The sequence below is a fragment of the Triticum aestivum genome, chromosome 5A (assembly GCF_018294505.1).
Source record: "Triticum aestivum cultivar Chinese Spring chromosome 5A, IWGSC CS RefSeq v2.1, whole genome shotgun sequence".
NCBI lineage: Eukaryota > Viridiplantae > Streptophyta > Magnoliopsida > Poales > Poaceae > Triticum > Triticum aestivum.
The window spans coordinates 546,174,666-546,194,080 of NC_057806.1; the positions used below are offsets into that span (position 1 = coordinate 546,174,666).

General features: G+C 46.9%; 2 protein-coding genes across 2 annotated transcripts; one reads left to right on the forward strand and one right to left on the reverse strand.

Annotated features, from left to right (window-relative positions):
- Positions 1-3,244: 3,244 nt before the first annotated feature.
- On the reverse strand, positions 3,245-5,575 carry LOC123104648 (pentatricopeptide repeat-containing protein At1g20300, mitochondrial). The gene has a single exon (XM_044526522.1). The coding sequence runs from the start codon at positions 5,499-5,501 to the stop codon at positions 3,882-3,884; it is 1,620 nt and encodes a 539-aa protein (XP_044382457.1). The 5' UTR covers positions 5,502-5,575; the 3' UTR covers positions 3,245-3,881.
- Positions 5,576-11,361: 5,786 nt separating this feature from the next.
- LOC123107586 (uncharacterized protein At1g76070) lies at positions 11,362-12,552 on the forward strand. Its single transcript, XM_044529558.1, has one exon. It carries the CDS (start codon positions 11,508-11,510, stop codon positions 12,342-12,344), a length of 837 nt encoding a protein of 278 aa, XP_044385493.1. The 5' UTR covers positions 11,362-11,507; the 3' UTR covers positions 12,345-12,552.
- Positions 12,553-19,415: the final 6,863 nt, after the last annotated feature.

Here is a 19,415-nt window from a genome sequence, read left to right on the forward strand (position 1 = left end):
ACGTCGGCGGATGATTTGGGAGTTTGGCGGCGTTGCCGAGCGGATATTGCGGTTGCGGCAGCTGGCAGAGTTGCCGGAAAAAATGGGCGGCGGTGTCAGCGACAAAGGAGGCGGACGAGGGTTGTTGTTGGAATGAGTTAGGCCAATGTGCCACCGACCAGCGGGCCCGAGGAAGGAGAAGGCGAGCGCACGCGCGTCCTTCTTGTGTCCGCGCCGACGCAAATCCGGCTTAAAAATGGGCCGGGAATAAGTCGCCCGCGGACGAAAAGTAGACGCGCGTCTATTTGAGTCGGCGCATTGGACTAACTTTTGTATCCGCGTCGACCCAAATGGACACAAGCGGATAAAATGGATCGTCCGATTGAAATTGCTCCTACTTTTCACTCATCATTGTACTACTCGAGATAAAACAGGTTGGAAGGGCTCTTTACCCATCTCACAGGGGTCCGGGCCTTGGTATATCGTGTGTCTCTTCTTTACGATTCTATTGAAATTGTTCGGCGAGGCCATTTGTTCGCCAATTCATTGTATAATTCTGATGCATATGATCTTGTATACGAGCTAATAGGTATTTGCTTCGAGGGTGAGCATTTTCAAATTGCATTGATTTTTCTTTCAGTGCTCCAACTCACTCTTTTATTTTTCCGGCTTTTTTGTTGGTGTAACAAATTTGGTATTTCCTTGGAGCAATTGATGCGAATGTGGTTAGCCCGGTTGGAAGGGGCAAAAAAGACAAGAGAAAAGGCCATTGTGGTGACCCATCCTGATTATGTTGTCGTGGCAACGGGAAGGCGAGTGTGCGCCAATGGTATTGTCTATCATATGCCTAGCTAGGCACCTAGGCCGATCGGTCGGTCCATCGCCATGAAACAAAAGCGGTGTACGTACGGGAGATGGTGGCGAACATGCGTACAGAAAAAAAGATGATTGCATAATTTGCACTGTATTGTGGTACCAATCAAACAGGCCGGCCAAAAAGGTCAGCACAATGGAGCCAAACAAGTGAGCCACTCACGCAACGGGATTGTGGGTAGCAGCTACGTACTACTACCTTCGTTCTAAATTACTTGTCATGGATATGAGTCTAGATACATCCATATCTAGACAAATCTAAGACAAGTAATTCAGAATGAAGGGAGTAGCTAGTAGCACGCGAGTAGCACAGGTGATTTCTCCTCACACCATTGGTAGCTGGCTCGATCGCTGGACCGGACTGGAGCCGGCCAGAGACAAGGGTTCACGTGCTGCCCACAGATTGGCGATAGATAGATAAGTATAGATGGGAGTATTCATCATGTACAACATACGTACAAAGAAGCAAGGATCCTGCTCACAAACTTCTCCCGGTGTCCGGTTGCGGCGGCCTGCCTCATGCATATGCATGCCGTGTGGCCCCCGGCGAGAAGGCGGCGACATCCACGGAGCTAGCACGGGCGCGCCTCCGGCCAGAAGACGCCGCGGCGCCATGTGCATGCCTCTCACCACGAGCCTCGCTAGCTAGCTTGCTAGACAACAATCTCGCCAAAAAAAAAAAAAAACTAGCTAGGGAGACCCAGACCAGACTGCCTATGCATGGAACGGCCAGCAGCAGGTGAGACCATACCGAATCGAAGGTGACGCATCGGCCATCTCGCAGTTTGGTCACGGCTCATCAACCATGCTTGACCAACCGAGAGCGTACAGCACCAGCTATAGCCGTGGTTCAGAGCGTACGTCAAGGAGCATGAATGGGGGGTTAACTGAAAGCATACGTGCGTGGAGGTACTCTGCGTGCCGTGGCTTGGACTTGTGATCATCGACTCATCGTCCCGTGCACGGGCAATGATTCTGCTGTTCGTGCCTGGCTGATGATTCAAGCGGTGCGATGTTTCTCTTCGGAGCTTCGGACGGTTGGGTGACCGTACGTCAGTCTACATGTGAACTGCCTGGCTGGCGCATGTGATGAGCGAGCCCGTGACTGACTGGCTGACTGACTGACGGACAGGAGTCGTAAAGGTGGTCGATAGATTCTACGCTACGAGCCCGACACGCCGTCAGCCCGGCAGACGCAAGTGTGGCTACCGAGCAACAAAACGGACGCCCAACATGTTGCGCCCAGTAGTTTACCGCTGCAACAAAAGCTGCTCCCACTCCTGCCCTCTTCTCTAATCTACTCCATCCATTCCTAAATATTTGTCTTTCTAGACATTTCAAATGACTATTACATACGGATGTATGTAGACATATTTTAGAGTGTAGATTCACTCATTTTGCTTCGTATGTAGTCATTTATTGAAATGCCTAGAAAGACAAGTATTTAGAAACGGAGTATGAACAAGTGGCTCTGGAGGCAGGGTCACGTACCACGGATACACCGCACCGGATCGATTCGACGGACACCGCGAGCGGATCCAGAGACCACAAACCCGTCGTCCTCAACCGAGCCTACTCACCGCAACAAGGAGTAACAACTAGCAACGCACGTAAGTAAATAAAGACTGACAAATCGTTCTTGTACGGGGATCACAATCGCATGGCAGGTAAAAATGATTGGCCCAGGCATTGATTTCAAATCACCTCGAATTTATGCAAAACCAAGGACCGCTGTCCGTGTCTCCCCTTCTAGTACACGCTGCGATTCAGACAAAGCACACCATTCCATTCAAACCACAAGGTAACCCAACCGCGTGTTGCTGCCGTGGCGGAGATCGCAGGAAGCGATTTGAATTCATGCCGAGCATGGCGCGTGGATGTTCAGAATTCTATCCCAATTTTCCTGTAGCACTTTAAATCATCACCACGTACTTACATGGCAGGTAAAAATTGAATTGGGCATTCATTTCGGAGCGGCTCAGGACTTGTGTAAAGCAAGGATCCCCACATGGTGCGGTTCAAAGCGGGCACGTCGGTTGATGAATGCCAAGCCGTGAATCATCAGGCACTAACAACCAAGATAAGTGATTGATGCATCCTAACCCTAAAGTCCTGTGAAAATGTCGCATGGTAGTACCTACAGGCCTACAGGGTACTGATTTGCTTCACCGAATTAGTCTAGTACAGCTTTCCCAGACATGACCCAAGAAAGGAGAACCATATCAGGTACGTTGGCTGGATGATTTGCTTGGCCGAATCAGTGTAGTACAGCTTTCCAAAACATGCCACAAGGAGGAAGAACCCGGCTGATTAATCAGGTACGGTCCGTCGATGATTGACACCAAGAGGTGGCTAGTGTTGAGAATTCAGACCTGCGGATCACTCTCGTACATCAAATCAAGGAAGCATTATTTCTCCATGAGACACTACAACAGATAAGAAGTACAGTACGTAATAATCTTACAAGATTGCACTTCACTAACAGTCTAGCAAGGCATACTAGTAAACATCAGGAAGCAGATACTGCCGGCCGAAAGGCAGTGTCATCGTCTGATTGAACACGATAAATATTTCAAAATTTTGCAGTGTAGGAATTCGAAACACCAATTTCTGCCAGTATTACTAAGGAAACATTATTACTCTATATGATACTAGGATACAACACACCAGATTAAAAAAAAAATACCACTCTTATAAGATTGCACATCAATAACAGTCTAGCAAATAAACTTCAGGAAGCAAGCAGAAAACATGGTGCCTGTAGCTGCTGGTGAAGTTGATGTGCCTGATCAATGTTGTTTGCCTGATGTGCCTGGCCCTCTATTCACAGCAGTAAGTGCTGTTCTACAAATTTATGCTGTCATTTATGTTTACTCAAATCTTCTAGCTCCTTAGCTGCTGCTAGCATTAGGTGGCAGCAGAACCCCATTCTCTTTGTTTCTGCACTGGATAGCTGAAAATATGTTGTTCCATTACCGTGCTGATAGCTGAAACTTCTTGGTCCTTTTGGATTGTATGGGAAGAAATGTTTACGAAGCAGCTACTGCCTTCCACAAGGCATCCTCTGATGGGCGCTTGATGAAGCCCCGGTCAGCCATTGATTCCACAAGCTCTTCGTGCTTCCTGAGCTGTCCGGCCTTCCTCAGCAGCATCAGCACCATATCATACACCGGCTTCGTGGGTTTCAAGGATTTCTCCTCGACCATTTCCCTCAGCGTCGCATGAGCGCGCCTCCAGTTTCCCCTCCCACAGAATGACTCGATTAGAGCTCCGTAGGTGTTCACGTTTGGCTCCACACCTTGTGCATCCATGTCCTTCTTTATCCTCAGCACCATGTCCATCGACTTCTCCTTATTGAACAACTTCATAAGCAAATTATAAGTCACCACATTCGGCTTACACTGCAGCTCCTGCATCCGTTCGTATAGCTTCCGTGCAGCTTCTACATTGCCGGTCCCCAGGACCAACTTCAGCATGGGATTGAACGTGTGGCAGTCAGGAATACACCCCTTGGCAATCATCTTGGCGAGCACTTTCATCGCTGCGTCAAGGTTGCTCTGCCCCTTCCCGCAATGTGTTTCCATCAAGAAATTGTATGTGATAATGTCCGGATCACAACCAAGCTGCCGCATCTGGTTGTGCACCTGCAGCACCTGCTCAGAACGCCCGGCCTTGACATGAGACCGCATGATGGCATTGAAGGTTGCCGTGTTCGGCGGACACCCGGTGTCAATCATTTGGCAGAGGAGCTCCTGCGCACGGGGAACCTGCCCCGCGCGGTACATGGCATCAATCACAGAAGTGTAGGTGTACACGTTCGGCATGATCCCCGCCTGCTGCATCTCAGCGAACACCCGCTCTGCCTTGTCGAGACACCCGGCCCGACACCAGGCATGCACCAGGGTCGTGTAGAGCACGACATCAGGCGGAAATACCGACTTGTAGCTGTCGAACAGCGCCTGGGCCTCACTGGCGAGGCGCTTCTTGGACAGCGCGCCAAGGAGAGACGCGAGCACCGCAGGGTCGGGGACCCCGGCGCCATACTCCTCCATGCGACGGAACAGCTCGGAGGCCTCGGCAGACATCCCCGCCCGGACGTACCGGCGGATTATGGCGAGGATGACCTGCGGCGAGACGGGGATGGAGCGCTCGCGCATTTCGTCGAGCAGGTGCCGGGCGAGCGGGAAGTGGTGGTGCTTCGCGAGCAGGTCGATCATAGCGGCGTAGAGCGCGGGGAGCGAGTCCGCGGGAAGCGACGGGAGGACGTGGTGGAAGAACGTGAGGGCCTCCGGGAACGGGACGCCGCGGCGGAGCGCGAGGAGGCGGCCGAGGAGCTGGAGCGCGAGGTGCGGCGCGGGCGGGGAAGGGAGGAGGCCGGCGAGGGTGGAAGAGAACGCGGGTAGGGGCTCGAATGGCGGCGAGGCGGGGAGCTCCGTCGACGGGTGGGCGCGGCTGTGGTCGAGGATCGCCGCGTGGAGCGAGTCCAGGAGCTTGGCTTCCGCGGGCGTCATGGGCAGAGGCGAGTCGGGAGCCGGTGGCGGAGGCGAGGCGGGCGCCGGCTCTGTGGTGGGATCGGTGGCGCATAGGCGGCGGAGGAGGAGGCGCGAAGTGGTGGAGAGGTGGCGATTGCGCTTGAGGAGGAGAGCCATGGCGGCGGCGGGGGCGGTGGCTGCTCGGTCGCGGTTGCCGGCGACGTGGGGGCTGTAGGGTTCAGGGTTTGGGTCTGAAGCCATTTCGATGGGTTCAGGCTGTTTTACCTGAAGTATTCGTGGCCCATGTAGCCCGTGAAGTGAACTGTTGGGCCGGGCTGCATCACGAGCGATCGAAGCTTTTGCATGCAGAGAAGCTCAACTTCTAGCAATTCTTCTCAAAAGAAAAAATCTCAACCACAAGCAAAAGAGCTGCTTATTCAGAGACTGTTCATCGCTAATGATTGCCTATCAGTCTTGAAGTATATCTCTGATAAATCAGGTGCAAGACAAGAGGCCATCACATGGAGACCTATGAATGAAGGAACAATAATCCCTAAAAAATGAAACAATAATCATGAAGTTGACAGTTTAGTGAACTGTTAGGGGACTTCCTATTCCACGCCGTCTAACCCAACTGGTGCTCGCTGCAGCGCCCTGGTAGACCAGCCCACGAACACACAACGCCAGCGGAAAAATCCTAAAACAAAGCTGTCACGCTGAGGATTCGAACTCACGCCATTGCTCGGCTAACCACTGGAGCTACCTGGTACTAGTAATCCATAGTACCTCGAAAATACTTAAGGACGATAGTAGTTGTGTTGTTCCAAAAAATGCAAGTTCACAGATTTAAAGAATGTTCACGATTTTTTTTTCAAAAAGAAAAGGCTCGCATATTAAAAAAAGTTCAATAATTTCAGAAAAAGCTCACGAAATTTTAAAAATATCACTAATTTAAGGAAAGTTAATGAATTTGAAAAAAATTCACAAATTTGAAAAAGTTCATGAAATACAAAAAAATCAAGAAGATTGATTTTTTTCACAAATTTGAGACAAAATTCACGAATTAAAAAAATATAAACAATTTTTTAAATCTCGTCAAATTTGAAAAAATATCATCAACTTTGAAAAAAGTTCATCAAATTTGAAAAATAGTTTATCAAATTTGGGAAAACATTCATCGAATTTGAAAAAAAAAGTTCACCCAATTCGAAAAAGGGTTATCCATTTTGAAAAAAGGACCACGAATTTTAAAATAACCGCGCATTAAAAGAAAACAAAAAAGGATAAGAAAAAAGGAAAAAGGATAAACTAAGCTGAAGAACAAAAATAAAGGAGAAAATGATGTATATTTACACCTGCGTGGTGTTGGCCTTGTGGTTAGAGCAGAGCTCTTGCAACAATGGAGTTGCAGGTTCGACCCCCCTTTTCTTAAATTCTTCTCTTCTCAAAAGAAAAAGGCCCAACCACTAGCAAAAGAGCTGCTTATTCAACGACTGTTCATCGCTTATGATTGCCTATCAGTCTTGAAGGATGTCTCTGATAAATCGGGTGCAAGACACGGAGCCATTAGATGGAGATCAATGCTATAGCAGGAGACTTTGAAGAATGCAAGTTCACGCATGCACGAAGAAAGAAACAATAATCATGAAGCTCACAATTTAGCAAAGTTTGCTTTATCTCTTGATGCACGCTGTCATGTTAGGCTTGGTGTGCCCCATGATTTTGTAATTGTTTCACTAAAAGTTGTTGTTTAATAAAGGTCGGCGAAGTTTCTTAAAAAGTGTATATGATGCGGGCTAAAAAAATGTATATTGTGCGAAGCTCCGGTAAAATGTATTCTTAAAAAAAACTCTATACTAGCTTTATTGTTCATAGAACTGTTAAACCATCCACAAGGTTTTACAAGATAAAATCGACAGGTTCATTAGAAAAAAAAAGTACCCTAATAGAGAGTAAACATTCTCTTGGAAAGGTTTCCCGAGCGAACAAGTGTGCTCTCTGGGTGGCTCTTGCGAGAGAACATATAGTTCCCTGGAAAACCGCTCCAATGAACGAGGGAAAGTTGACATACTATAGCAGGCAAGTTGCCCGCGTGTTCCAAACATTGCCATACTGCAGCATAGAAGAATTGTCATGTTGTAAATGAGGATCATGACAAATGCTACCGTATAGAATAATTGACATGCTACATGAGGGAAAATTGCCACACATGCCTAAATTGTCATGCTATAGCATGTAGACGTGCAATGTTACAACACAGAATTGTCATGTTATATGAAAGAAAATTGCCTACTTGTTCAGGCATTTGACATGCTAGGAGAAGGGGGTTGTCATGCTACATCAGGAGGAACTGTTACAGAGTGCCATGCTCTAGATACATGATTTGCCATTCAGATGTGATCTTTTTCTTTTTTTTAAATTCATTCAGATGTGATCTTGAAGGGAAGGATAGGATAGGGGGTGGGTCGTTTTGCTTGATTGCCATGGAAAAAGTGAATATTTTATGTCTTTCATTGATATATATTTTTTGAGAATTTTTTCATTCATATCATCAATTAATACAAAGCAATTGACCCTTACAAGCACACTGAAACGCAAACACAAAGGACTATGAACACCTAGAGTATCCTAAGACAACCATAAAACAAGAAGATCTCCGGAGCCATGTGTTATCATCCCTGAATCTTGAGAGAAGACCCCTGCAACAGAAGGATCTGCAACGAGTCGCAAACAGATCATCATCTTCGACCACGGTACAATTGTCGCCATGCTGCTTCCTCCTTTCTTGACACCAGGGCTGAGAGTGCATGGAAATCAATCCAACACACCTGCAACAGCCGTCGCCGTCCTTGGCTTTGAGTACCGGGAAAAGTGTCACTTCCAAAAAGAAGAGAACTCGAGTCATCCGATCGGTCCAGCACCGCGGCAGGGCCATCCGCCCGGACAAAGCAGGATCTTCCACCAGCATCAGCACAGAGGAAGGAGAAGAACAACAACAACAACAAATCATACCAACAAGGAAGAAGAAAGGTCTTCGTCTCCCTGCATCCATCGCCCATCCGAGGACTCAAACGGCCAGTGCCGATGGACCTCCAACCACCATAGCCTGTGACCTCGAGGAGATCCGGGGATCCCCAACCCCGCTGGCTCCTAGACGAAGGCAAAAGCCTCGCCTGACCGCGAACGGAGCCCGAAGAAACTTATTCCGACGCGACACCATCGCAACGGCCTCGGCAACGTCTCCCTCAACCCTAACCCTACCACACACCCACCTAGCGAACAGACCTGAGGTTCCTCCTCCCTTCCGCCGCCCGAGCGGCCGATGAAGAGAGAGGGAACCGGCGGCGTCACCGGCGGCGCGCAAGGGAACCCTCTCGCCTCCCTTGATCGCCTGGAGCGATCCTACTTTTCCGGAGCGGTTTATGTCTTTCATTCGTTGAGAGGGGTGCATTGAAGCGAACAAGTCTACCACCATGATTGTCCACGTATCGCTGGTTGAAATTCATGTGAGCGATCGAACGCGCCGGCGTCCCTGAGAAAACAGGGATGGTGCGGCAATACGTGGCGTGGACTTGTGAGGGTTGATAAAAAAACTTGACGTGGACCCGTCATGGTACGTTTGAGGTCGCGTGAACGCCGGTACAGTCGGACAAGCTGACGCGGTGAGCTTACCATCATCGAGGAACCCCAGAAGCTGGGGAAGGAAGCGTAGTGAGTGGTAGGTGACCATTCCGTTCGTAGATGCCGGCGGCCGTGCGCATCTAAAAACTACTCTATAATCCAACGCTAATAATCAACCATGGTAAAATACTTGGACTCGGCACGGCTACGTACCGCTGGCTACTAGTACTACTTTTTCAGCCTCCAGGTGTGTGCGCGACTTTGCGGGGCGTACGCTCTGCACGTTCAAACCGTATGATATGACTGGCCTCCATTCTACATAGATTCATGGCGGTTGTTTTTTATTGAGCAAAGTCTGTTTTAAACCTTGAATTTATATGGATCATCGGAATCAAACCTCAACCTCTTAATCTCTAAAATTGACGTCCTGAAGTCAATGATCCCGATCAATCTCGACCTTGGACCTGTTTGGCGTACAAGGATAAGTTCCATCTCGGCCGGGATCACGATCTACTCTCACTGACATCCCGACCCCATATGTCATATGCATCTTCTTCCCAAGTCCCTTCTCTCTTGCTTTCCTGCAGTCAGCGCCAGTTCTAATCCAGCACCTCCTCATCTCCACGGCAGCCCGACGCCTCAACACCGTCAATCGTCGCTCGTCAGTGGCATCCGCCCACTCATATCGTGTCCACGGCCGCCCAGTGTGATTGCTAATAGCTAATGTCTATACATACGCAAATTGTCCATAAACTCACGAATAAATCCCATGGCTAGCTTAGGAATCAATCCACCTGCTTGCTTGCTTGATTAGGTTAGCCTTTTGTACTTGCATCTCTTTCCGAAGCTATTAATCCCGTTTGAGCCCAACACATTCAGGTCGCTGAACAGCGTTGTACGGGGAACATAACGCCGGCGGCGAACCGCTCCTCACCGTCGGCGGGGCCTCCGCGACGAGGTGAGGCAGATCCAGGACGCTGCATACGACGTGCAGGGCCATCGAGCGCACACCACGAAAGAGGAAGACATCTCGCTCGCGGCTCTCCAAAGAAGCACCTCCGCGACGAAGCACCTCCTGCGCGGCCATGTCCCACGTCTCCTCGCCGTCGTGCATCTCGAAGAAAGAGCGCGGCTGCTCGTTGTCCATGACCACACGCTAATGCCGGAGAACAACGTGCTAAGATTTCTGAGGGACAACGGCCAGTCCCGACCATGAGGGACACGAGCGGGAGAGTTCGGGGGAGAAGATGAATATGACAAGTGGGACCGCAAAGTCAGTGAAAGAAACAATAATCCCTGCCGGGATCATCCTTTTCCCGGTACGGCAAACCACATATGGTTGGTTTAGGGTTGAAATTGACCGGGATCGCTAAGTACAAGGTACCAATTTCAGGGATTGGGAGTTTGAGGTTTAATTCTGACTGGCTCTACTAGTTCAAGGTTTTTTTTAGACTTCACTCTTTTTTATTATTAAGGTAACCAAGGCATGTTTGGTGGAATAACATAACACATGCTTCCCGCAAAAAAAAAAAAAAACATAACACATGCAAGCAGGTGGGCCACCGAGACTGGCTGGCAGTGTAAACAGCAAGCTCAATTCTCAACAACAGCGCACAGCTACACGTTTTCATTGCCCACGGTCTCAAGAAAGAAAATTAAAGAACGAAAGAAAGGAAGACAAAGGACGAGAGCTCTGATCCCCGCCCGCAGGTCAAACCGCGCCATTCATTTCGGGAGAAACTTTCTTCCCCGGTACGTGCAGCCTTTTTCCACGGCGTAATGCCTGATGGCGTACTACGGAGCGGCTATCTAGCTAAGCAACAACGCAACATGCAGGTCGTGCGGCGGAGCAAGCCAGCGATCGAATTGATTCCCACAGCGACGGGCCGCCCGGGGACGGAATTTGGCCTTACCCCCACAGTTGGCGTACACACACACGGCCGTGCAGGTTCTCATCCATCACTACGGACGTAGCTTACAGCACCAGCGACGGCGCGCTCGGGGGTGACGAGGCAAACAGCGGCGACGTCGACGCGACGCGGCCGTGGGATTGTGTCACGGGGAAACCGGGTCGTCGACACAAGTACTGAGCGCCGAGGTCGCGCGGGAAACGCTAGTACGGAGTATAATCCTGGGGCGCGCGTGCCGGATCCGGTCGCGCGGGAACGTACGTCCCGACCACGACCTCGTCGGCTGGCTAGCTGGAACGGGCGCGGTTTCGCCGCGGGGATTAATGAGGGGCACGAGTAGCTAGCTAGCTCGCTAGCTGCAGCGGCCGGAACGAAGCTGCTGCCCCCGCCGGTTTCCCGGCCTTTGACCACCGCACACGCCATTCCGCCAGTGCCTGCGCGGTGCGCCGTCACATCGCGACCCCGCAACCTTATTTTACTCCGTCACCAACCGTCCTGCCTCCTCCTCCGGTGCCCGGCCAACGCCCGTCGTATATAACCAGGACCAGTACACGGTACAAAGGACAAAGGCTGAAAAGCAAACGATCCATCGAGCTCATCGGCCAAGAATCTATAGCTAGCTAGCGCGTCCAGGTCTCGGCAGAAGCAGGCGATGGAGAGGAAGCCGACGAAGAAGCACGCGAGGACCAGGAGCGGCGCGCTGGCGTCCTTCCTCAGGTCCACGGCCGCCTCCTTCTCCTCCTCCACGGCCACCACCTTCGGCTCCCGCCCCGCCGGCGGCGGCAAGGCGTCCTTCAACCACCGCAACGCCTTCTCCGGCCCCATGGTCTCCATCGTGCCGCCCGAGGCGCGCGGCGGCGGCGGCGGCAGGAGGCGGGGCGGTAGTAAGCAGGGGGGCGGCAGCGGGTACCGGACGCCCGAGGCCTCGTCGCCCAAGGTGTCGTGCATCGGCCAGATCAAGCGGAGCAAGTCCAAGACCAGCAAGGCCAGGAAGGCGGCAAAGAACGTCGCCCCCGCGGCCGCCTGCGGGATGGACGGCGGCGCCTGCCCCATGCCGCCGCGGCCGCCGGTCCACAGCAGGCCAAAGAGGTCGCTCGTCAGGCGGATGTTCTCCCGACGGAGCAGGTCGCGGCCTTCGTCCTCCTCCTCGTCCCACAAGTCGAGCGGCGCTGCCGATCTTTTCAAGGGGAGGCCGGGGAGCAGCGCCGCCGTGGCCGCTGCGCCGGTGTCGGGGCCGGGGATGGCAGGGCTGGGGCAGATGAAGCGGTTCACCAGCGGGCGCGGCGCGTTCCAGGACTTCGACTGGAGGGAGGCGGAGAGGAGGGGCTCCGACGTCGACGTCGACGACGATTACGTGGACGACGGGTTCGTGGCGTTCTCGGCGCCGCTGGTGCTGGGCGGCGGGGTGGTGGCGTCGGAGCCCAGGAAGGAGGTGAACCTGTGGCGGCGCCGCCCCATGTCCCCTCCCACTCCTCTGGAGCTCCCCTGAGAGCGGACGCCGCAGCAGCTAGGACCTGCATGGCTGCCACACATGCAGGGCACGCCAAATGTGTCGTCTGTTCTTTCATTAGTTTGTGTACAGAAGCAGTATACTTCTACGTGATGCTCATAATACAAAGTAGTAGTGTCGATTTTGATTTTGTAAATGTGTGATGGTCGTGTATTCCTGAAGGAATTAAAGAATTTTTTTTAAATCAGGCACGAGTGGAAGCATATTTTTGAATGAAAACATGTACAAAGACGAACAGAGACGATTTCGAATACATTTGCAAAGTCGACGGACGCGAGCATAATTTTCACACACGCATCCTTGCTTTGCTTGCTTGGTCGCGCTTGCGAGCGTCGGCGGCGAGCAAATCCTCTCCAAAGAAAGGCTTGGTCGCCTTCCTCTTTTCCAAGATGAGAAAAATATTTGTACGCTAGCTACACTAGAGCCTCCGATATTGAGAAGGATTTTGACATAATTAATTGGTTCGATCGGTGTCATGGTCGAAACAGTCAAGACGATGGCGCCTTCCGTCCATACCATGGGCCTAGCTATGGCATGCTCGGCCCCTCCCGATCGATCATCGTGTCATATTCAGAGCAGTTTTGTGTCGACGCACGTTTCGTCTAGAAAACTGAGAACCCCCCCGGTAATTATGGAGCGTGGAGTGTTTTCAGTCTCAGAATTTTGGTCAGCACAAGTTACCACTGTAGACTTGGATGTCGGCAGGAAGGAATTATAGGTGTTTGGATTAGAGAGAGGTAACGTCAATGGTAAAGGAATTAGATCACGCTGTAACAGGGACGTAATGGATAAATCCTTGTTTTGTTTGGTTCATGCCTGTAAAGGAATCTAGTTAGACAAAAAAAAAGAATCTAGTTAGACTTCGAGGCTGTTGCGGCCGGAGACTGAAAAAGAAGGAGAGCATACAAGGGAGAGGACGGAGGATCGAGGACGGAAGGAGGGAGGAGGGGGATATTTGCAGCGAATGGTCCTGCGACGACAACAAGCTGGGGCAGCAGAGAACGGTCCAGCGACGACGGCGAGTTGGGGTGGAAAAGAACGGGGTGGCGAACTGGTGGTCATGGGCGGCGGCGATGGGTACCAGTCGATAGGGCTACACCAAAGAGGCGGAGAAGAAGGCGCACATCCGGTGACTCGTCGGCCATTGGAGACGAGAAGAGCCGGCTCGAGCCTGGCGGCGCTGTGAGACTCAGAATCCCTAGATGAAATGCAGGTCGTGCCTACCGGCGGGTGTGCCGCGGATGCAGTGGCGCCGGGCCAGGAAGAGAGGGTCGAGGGGAGCCGGAGGGCGGCTCGAAGGGGACTAGGGAGGCAGCGGCGCTGGTTGAGGTGGAGGGGATCGTAGGGAGAAGAAAAGTGTGGATGGTATCGATCAAGAGCTATAGCTAATGATCTTCACATGGACCAGGTATCATATGCCAGAGGACGGCTCGAACAGGACCAAGGAGGCGGCGGCGCTGGTTGAGGTGGAGGGGATCGTAGGGAGAAGAAAATTGTGGATAGTATCGATTACCGTAGATGACTCGTCATCGACGGAAACGTCTCCTCCCATTGAAAGCGCATCGCCGGAAATTTTAAAATAAATCCAGAAATAATATGAACACTAGGACTTGAACCCTGATGAGCTGAGATGCCATTATTCCTTTAAGCATTCAACCACAGGTTGGTTCGCGGTATCATATTTATATATATTGTTGATTCGTGAGATTTTTTTTCACATCAGAAGCTAGGTTCCCTGGAGGTTTTCACGCGCGAGCGCGTGCCCGTAAGTGCATGCGATGCACCTTCTTTTTGGCTATTATTATAAGGATGACAAGACGAGGATGCGAATAAGAAAACGAAGCTGCTAGTGTCGACATGATCTGACAAATGAGGCAGGTGCTGGTAAAACATGGGGCTGGCCGTACATCACATACCAATCGTGGGCAACACACGAGGATGTGTTTTCGTGGCCGTTAGCCGTCACGTTTTGCCCGTTCCTTCTAGTTGTTGAGATTTTTACGTTTAACCCGTCGCGTGCATGCTTCATTTTTTTTCTTGAGGGTTGTCGCGTGCATGCTTCATTTTTTTTTCTTGAGGGTTGTCGCGTGCATGCTTCAGTACAGACAACAACACGAAGGGAGCATTCAAACCAACCTGTGGTTGGATAATCAAAAAGACAATGATATCATCAGTCCAGCAGGGTTTAAGTCCGACGATGAGATGATATGTCGGCTCAATTGCCTGGAGCTGCTCATAGGGATAGAGTAGTGCACGATCCTAATAAAAAGGCGGCCTGGCTCACGTTTTGCCCGTTTGGCGGTCGCTAAAAATTTCACATTTCACCTGTCGCTGCATGCTTTTATATACGCATGAACAAGAAAAAAGCAAAAGATTTATTTTTGAGGGGGGAAAAGGAAAACAAAGATGACACATATCAGTGTTATTCATCGCGCCAAACCCTATTCGGTGCCCGTACCGCTGGTTAATGGTCTGGGCGCAAACGGCGCACCCCCCTCCTGCATTGATGGTCATGGGCCCGCCCATTTAAGGTATATGAGCGGACCAAGATACCTGGTTTTGGAGAGCTTCTGTTTTTTCGTCTTATCTTTTCCAGGACCGGTTTTCTGTGGTTTTATCTTTCTTTTATTCCCTTTCTTTTTTCAGAGAACTGTTTTTCAAATTTCTCATTTTTTCTATCGATGATTATTTTCCAGTTTTCGTTAATTTTTTTGAAGATTGATGAACTTTTTTTCAAAATCAATGGATTTCTTTTAAAATTGATGATTTTTTTCAAATCGATTAACTTATTCCAACAGCGTTGAATTTTTTCAAATTTGGTTATTTTTTGGGGGATTGGCGAACTGTTTTCAAAACCAAATTGATGAACTTAATTTAAGAACAACAAACTTTTTCTATTTTGTGAACTTTTTTCATAATTGACGATCTTTTAAAAATTTGCCATTTTTTTAAGATAGGTGAACTATTTTTCAAGATTGATGACATTTTCCAAAACAATGAACTTTTTCAAAATTGATGAACTATTAATCACAATCATTGAAATTTTTCAAAATTTTGTGAACTTTTACAAAAATCGATGATTTTTTTCAAATCAAGGATTCTTTTTTCAATTTGATGAATTTTGAATAATAAAATAGAAGACAACATGGTCAACTACACGTCAAAACTTTAATGGTCAAAACAATTGACTGGATCGAACGAGCGAGTTTCTTTTTCCATTTTAGTTGATTGTGAGAAAAATGGCAGAACACAAACACAAAATTGAAAATTCTGCATTATTTCAAAAACAGCTAATGGATCTGAAAAGATTTCATAATTTTAAAATCTGTCGGTTGATTTTAAAAATATTAACATATTTGAGAAATGTTTATGAAATAGAAAAACAGTTCAAATATTTCAAAGAATGGCCTTGCGATTTATAAAATTAATGGATTTGGGAAAAGTGCATGGGTTTAAAAAATGAACCCAAATTTGGAAAATGTTCAACAGTTGCAAAAAAATTGTGTATTTAGAGAATGCTCCTGAATTTAGAAACAAAATAAATTTCAAACAAGTTCTGGAATTTGATAAATGTTCACAGATTAAAAAAAGGAAAAGAAATGAAACGAGAAACAAGAAAACAGGAAAATTCAAAACGAAAATGAAAAGTAAAATGAGAAAAGAAAATAATAAAAAGGTAAACCGAACAAAACCAATCATGAGAAAAGAAAATCACAAAAATGTCCCGGGAAAAAACCACAAAAGAATCAATACAAGTGAATGACGGTCACATGGACCAGGCCAGTAGGAAAGGATCGGAAGTCTATGTGGGCGCTGCGTATGCGGGATGCCTATTCGTACTAAATCACTAATTAAAGAGTATTTCTTTAAAAGATCACTTCCATCTTCTCAGATTTTGATAAGTGGCATGCGTGTCACTTGTCGTAACGTGGGAATTTTCCCGTTTTTCATACATCTATTTATTTAAAATGTTTTATCTCTGAAACCGTACGTCCAAATATCGAATCATTTAAAACACCATTGGATTCCTCGCGTCGAGATCTATTATATCTCATGTTGATAGGTTTTGACGATTTTTTTTACAAAAGACCGAACAAAAAATTAGATCAAAAAACCGAACTGGAAGCATTTTTTTTTTGAAAGAGGCACGGCCGTGCCTCTTGCGAAAACACAACCATGCACCTTGCGCAAGCAAGACCATGCCTCTCACGGATGGAAAAAATAGAAAACATATTTTTTTTGTTTCCGAGAGGCATGGGCTCGCGAAAGCACAACCGTGCCTCTCACGGAAGAAAAAAGAAACAGAAAACACGTTTCGTGCCTCCCGCAGAAGCTAAATCGTGCCTCTCGTGGAAGAAAAAAACAAAAAAAAAATGCTTTTTTTCGTTTTTTGAGAGGCACGGCCGTGCCTCTGGTGAAAAACACAATCCTGCCTCTCGCGGAAGAAAAAAATAACAGAAAACGCGTTTTTTATCCGTTTCCGAGAGGCACGGTCGTGCCTCTCGCGGAAGCAAAACCTTGTCTCTGGCGTTAGGGGTGTGCCTTTGCCTCACTAGACGCGAGAAGTAGGGCGGCCTCGCCTAACGGAGCGCGAGACTGGGCCAGCCCAGCTCACGGGAGGCCATTCTCCTTTATTTTATTTTATTTTCATATTTGACCTTTTTGGCTTTTTTGCTTTCTTATTCTACTTTTTTGTGGGCTTATTCTACTTATATTTATACATATAAATATTTTAGATATATATAAAAATTAACCTATATAAATATTTTAAAGTGTTCATCGGGCATTTGAAAAATGTTATAATGTGTATGGAAAAAAATGCCTCTCATTTGTATGAAAATTGTATATAAAAATATACAATATGTATGAAAAAAGTTCATCATGTATTTAAATTTTTAATCAAGCAACTGAAAAATAGGTTAAGCAAGTTATTGGAAAATAGACATCATATGAAAGAAAAATGTACTATGTCTATGAAGAAAAGCACTCTTTAAATATCTTTATTTATAAAAATGTTACTCATCTATTTCGAAAATATAAACATGTGTACAGAAATGTAGAACATGTATTAAAAACAGATTGTAAAAAATAATTTTTAGAAATTGATTGTGAGTCAAAAAATTATTAATCACCATATTTCAAAATTGTTAAGTATGTATAAAAATAATGTTGCTAATATATACCAAAAATCACTGTTCAAGAATTCGTTCGATGATTAATCAGTTAATGGGCCTGTTAATTGCTACTCGTAGGGTGACCAAATCAAATAGCACATATTCATCGTGTTAACTTGTCATGCCAATTAATTAGCCCGTTAGACTGATTAATCAGTTGTTAGGCCGATAATCAATGTTGACCCAAGAACTTGTGGGTAAACAAAGCACAAATAATTTCCCTGTAACCCCTCCAATCCCCCTCTTGCTCCTCAATAGCTAGGGTTTGACCAAGCAGTAGCATATTTTGGTATATTACATAGCTGAGACCATGAGAGTATGGTATTATACATAAAAAACTAGATACGTGTTGGCAATTCCTATTTAGTGTATCCATTAATGATCGACCGATTAATTCAGTTGATAGGCCGATTCACCAATTAATCACTACTCCCAAGCCGACCGAGCAGCTACCAGTTATCAATTTTCTAAACAATGCCGAAAATGTACAATGTGTATGAACAAAGTGGTCATCAAACACATATATTTGAAATATAAGAAAAAAAATAGAATGTTTATTAAAAAATTCGAACATAAAAACACAATTTTTATAAAACATTGATCATGCATAAAAAAAGAAGGTAATCATATATTCTAGAAATGTTGAACATGTATTAGATTTTTCGATATATACCAAAAATGTAAAATTTGTTTGAGAAAATTAGTCATCAAACATAATTATATAAACACTATTTTTCATGGATCTGAAAAATGTTTAAAATGTATCTAAAATGTTTCTGATGTATATGAAAGGTGTATAGATGTGTACAGAATGTAGAGATGTGTTGAAGAAAAAATACCGAACAAAAGCGGTCAAAACCGAAGAAACAAAAGAAATACCTCAGAAACGAAGGAAAACGGAAAACCCAAAGAAAATTGTATAACCCCATGAGGAAAGGAAGGAAAACCAAGAAAAACAAAACAAATCCGAAGAAAACTAAGAAAATTAAGATTGATATATAAAAACAAAGAAAAATATTTAAATTAAGAAAATAAGAAAAAATAAAAATAGAGAGGGGAAAAAAATAAAACCAAAGAAAAAAAGAAAAAAAACTAGTAAAAACACAAAAAAATGAAGAAAATGGTGAAAAAAAAGAAACGTATGAAACCATGAAGGAACCAAAACCCAAAAGGAAAAATGAAAGAGAAAAAGGCACGAGCAAGGGAGCGTGAACTATCACTGGGACAAAGTGGGGAAGAAAAATCTTAATGCGAGAGTATCTTCCGACTCGCACTGACTGAGATATAGCCCTGGCGTATTCGTAGCGCCGTAAAAGCCGAATTGGATTCACGGGCATCTTTTGGTAATGTGACACAGAATTGGTCAAACTTGTACAGTCATGGGCCAGTTTCTAGCCATTAGCAAAACAGTTGGTCGAGTGCTCGCTCGAGCCCATGTAGCAATGTGGACAGAAAATGCGATGACCCGAGAGCTATATCTTGCTTTACACGAGATGGAACAAGCTCTTGTGTGAAGCCTAAACAGTAGTTGGCCGACCTGTTATATCTCGCGCAGAAAATGAGAAATGGAGTAAAAGGGGAGAACGAAGGATCAAACTGAGGACTCCCCGGTGTTGAGTACCGCAGCTAGCCAGAAAGCCACTATTGTGTTTGTGGAAAACTAAAAGTTGTGATGAACTTAGGGGAAAGGTCTGGTTTTTCCATTGCTTCTATCTTGTTTCTTTGTTTTTTTTTTCTTTGTATTTTCATGGATTTTCTTTTTTTTGGAGAGAGCAAACCACTAATGCCGAGAGGTATTTTCATGGATTTTCTTTGTTTCTTTCTCTGCTTTTATTGGTTTTGATTTTATTTCTTTTTTCCTTTGTGTTTCTTTGTT

What these genes read in the sequence shown, in the direction of transcription:
- LOC123104648 (XM_044526522.1), bottom strand. Translation starts at nt 5,501, where the DNA reads ATGGCTCTCCTCCTCAAGCGCAATCGCCACCTCTCCACCACTTCGCGC.
- LOC123107586 (XM_044529558.1), top strand. Translation starts at nt 11,508, where the DNA reads ATGGAGAGGAAGCCGACGAAGAAGCACGCGAGGACCAGGAGCGGCGCG.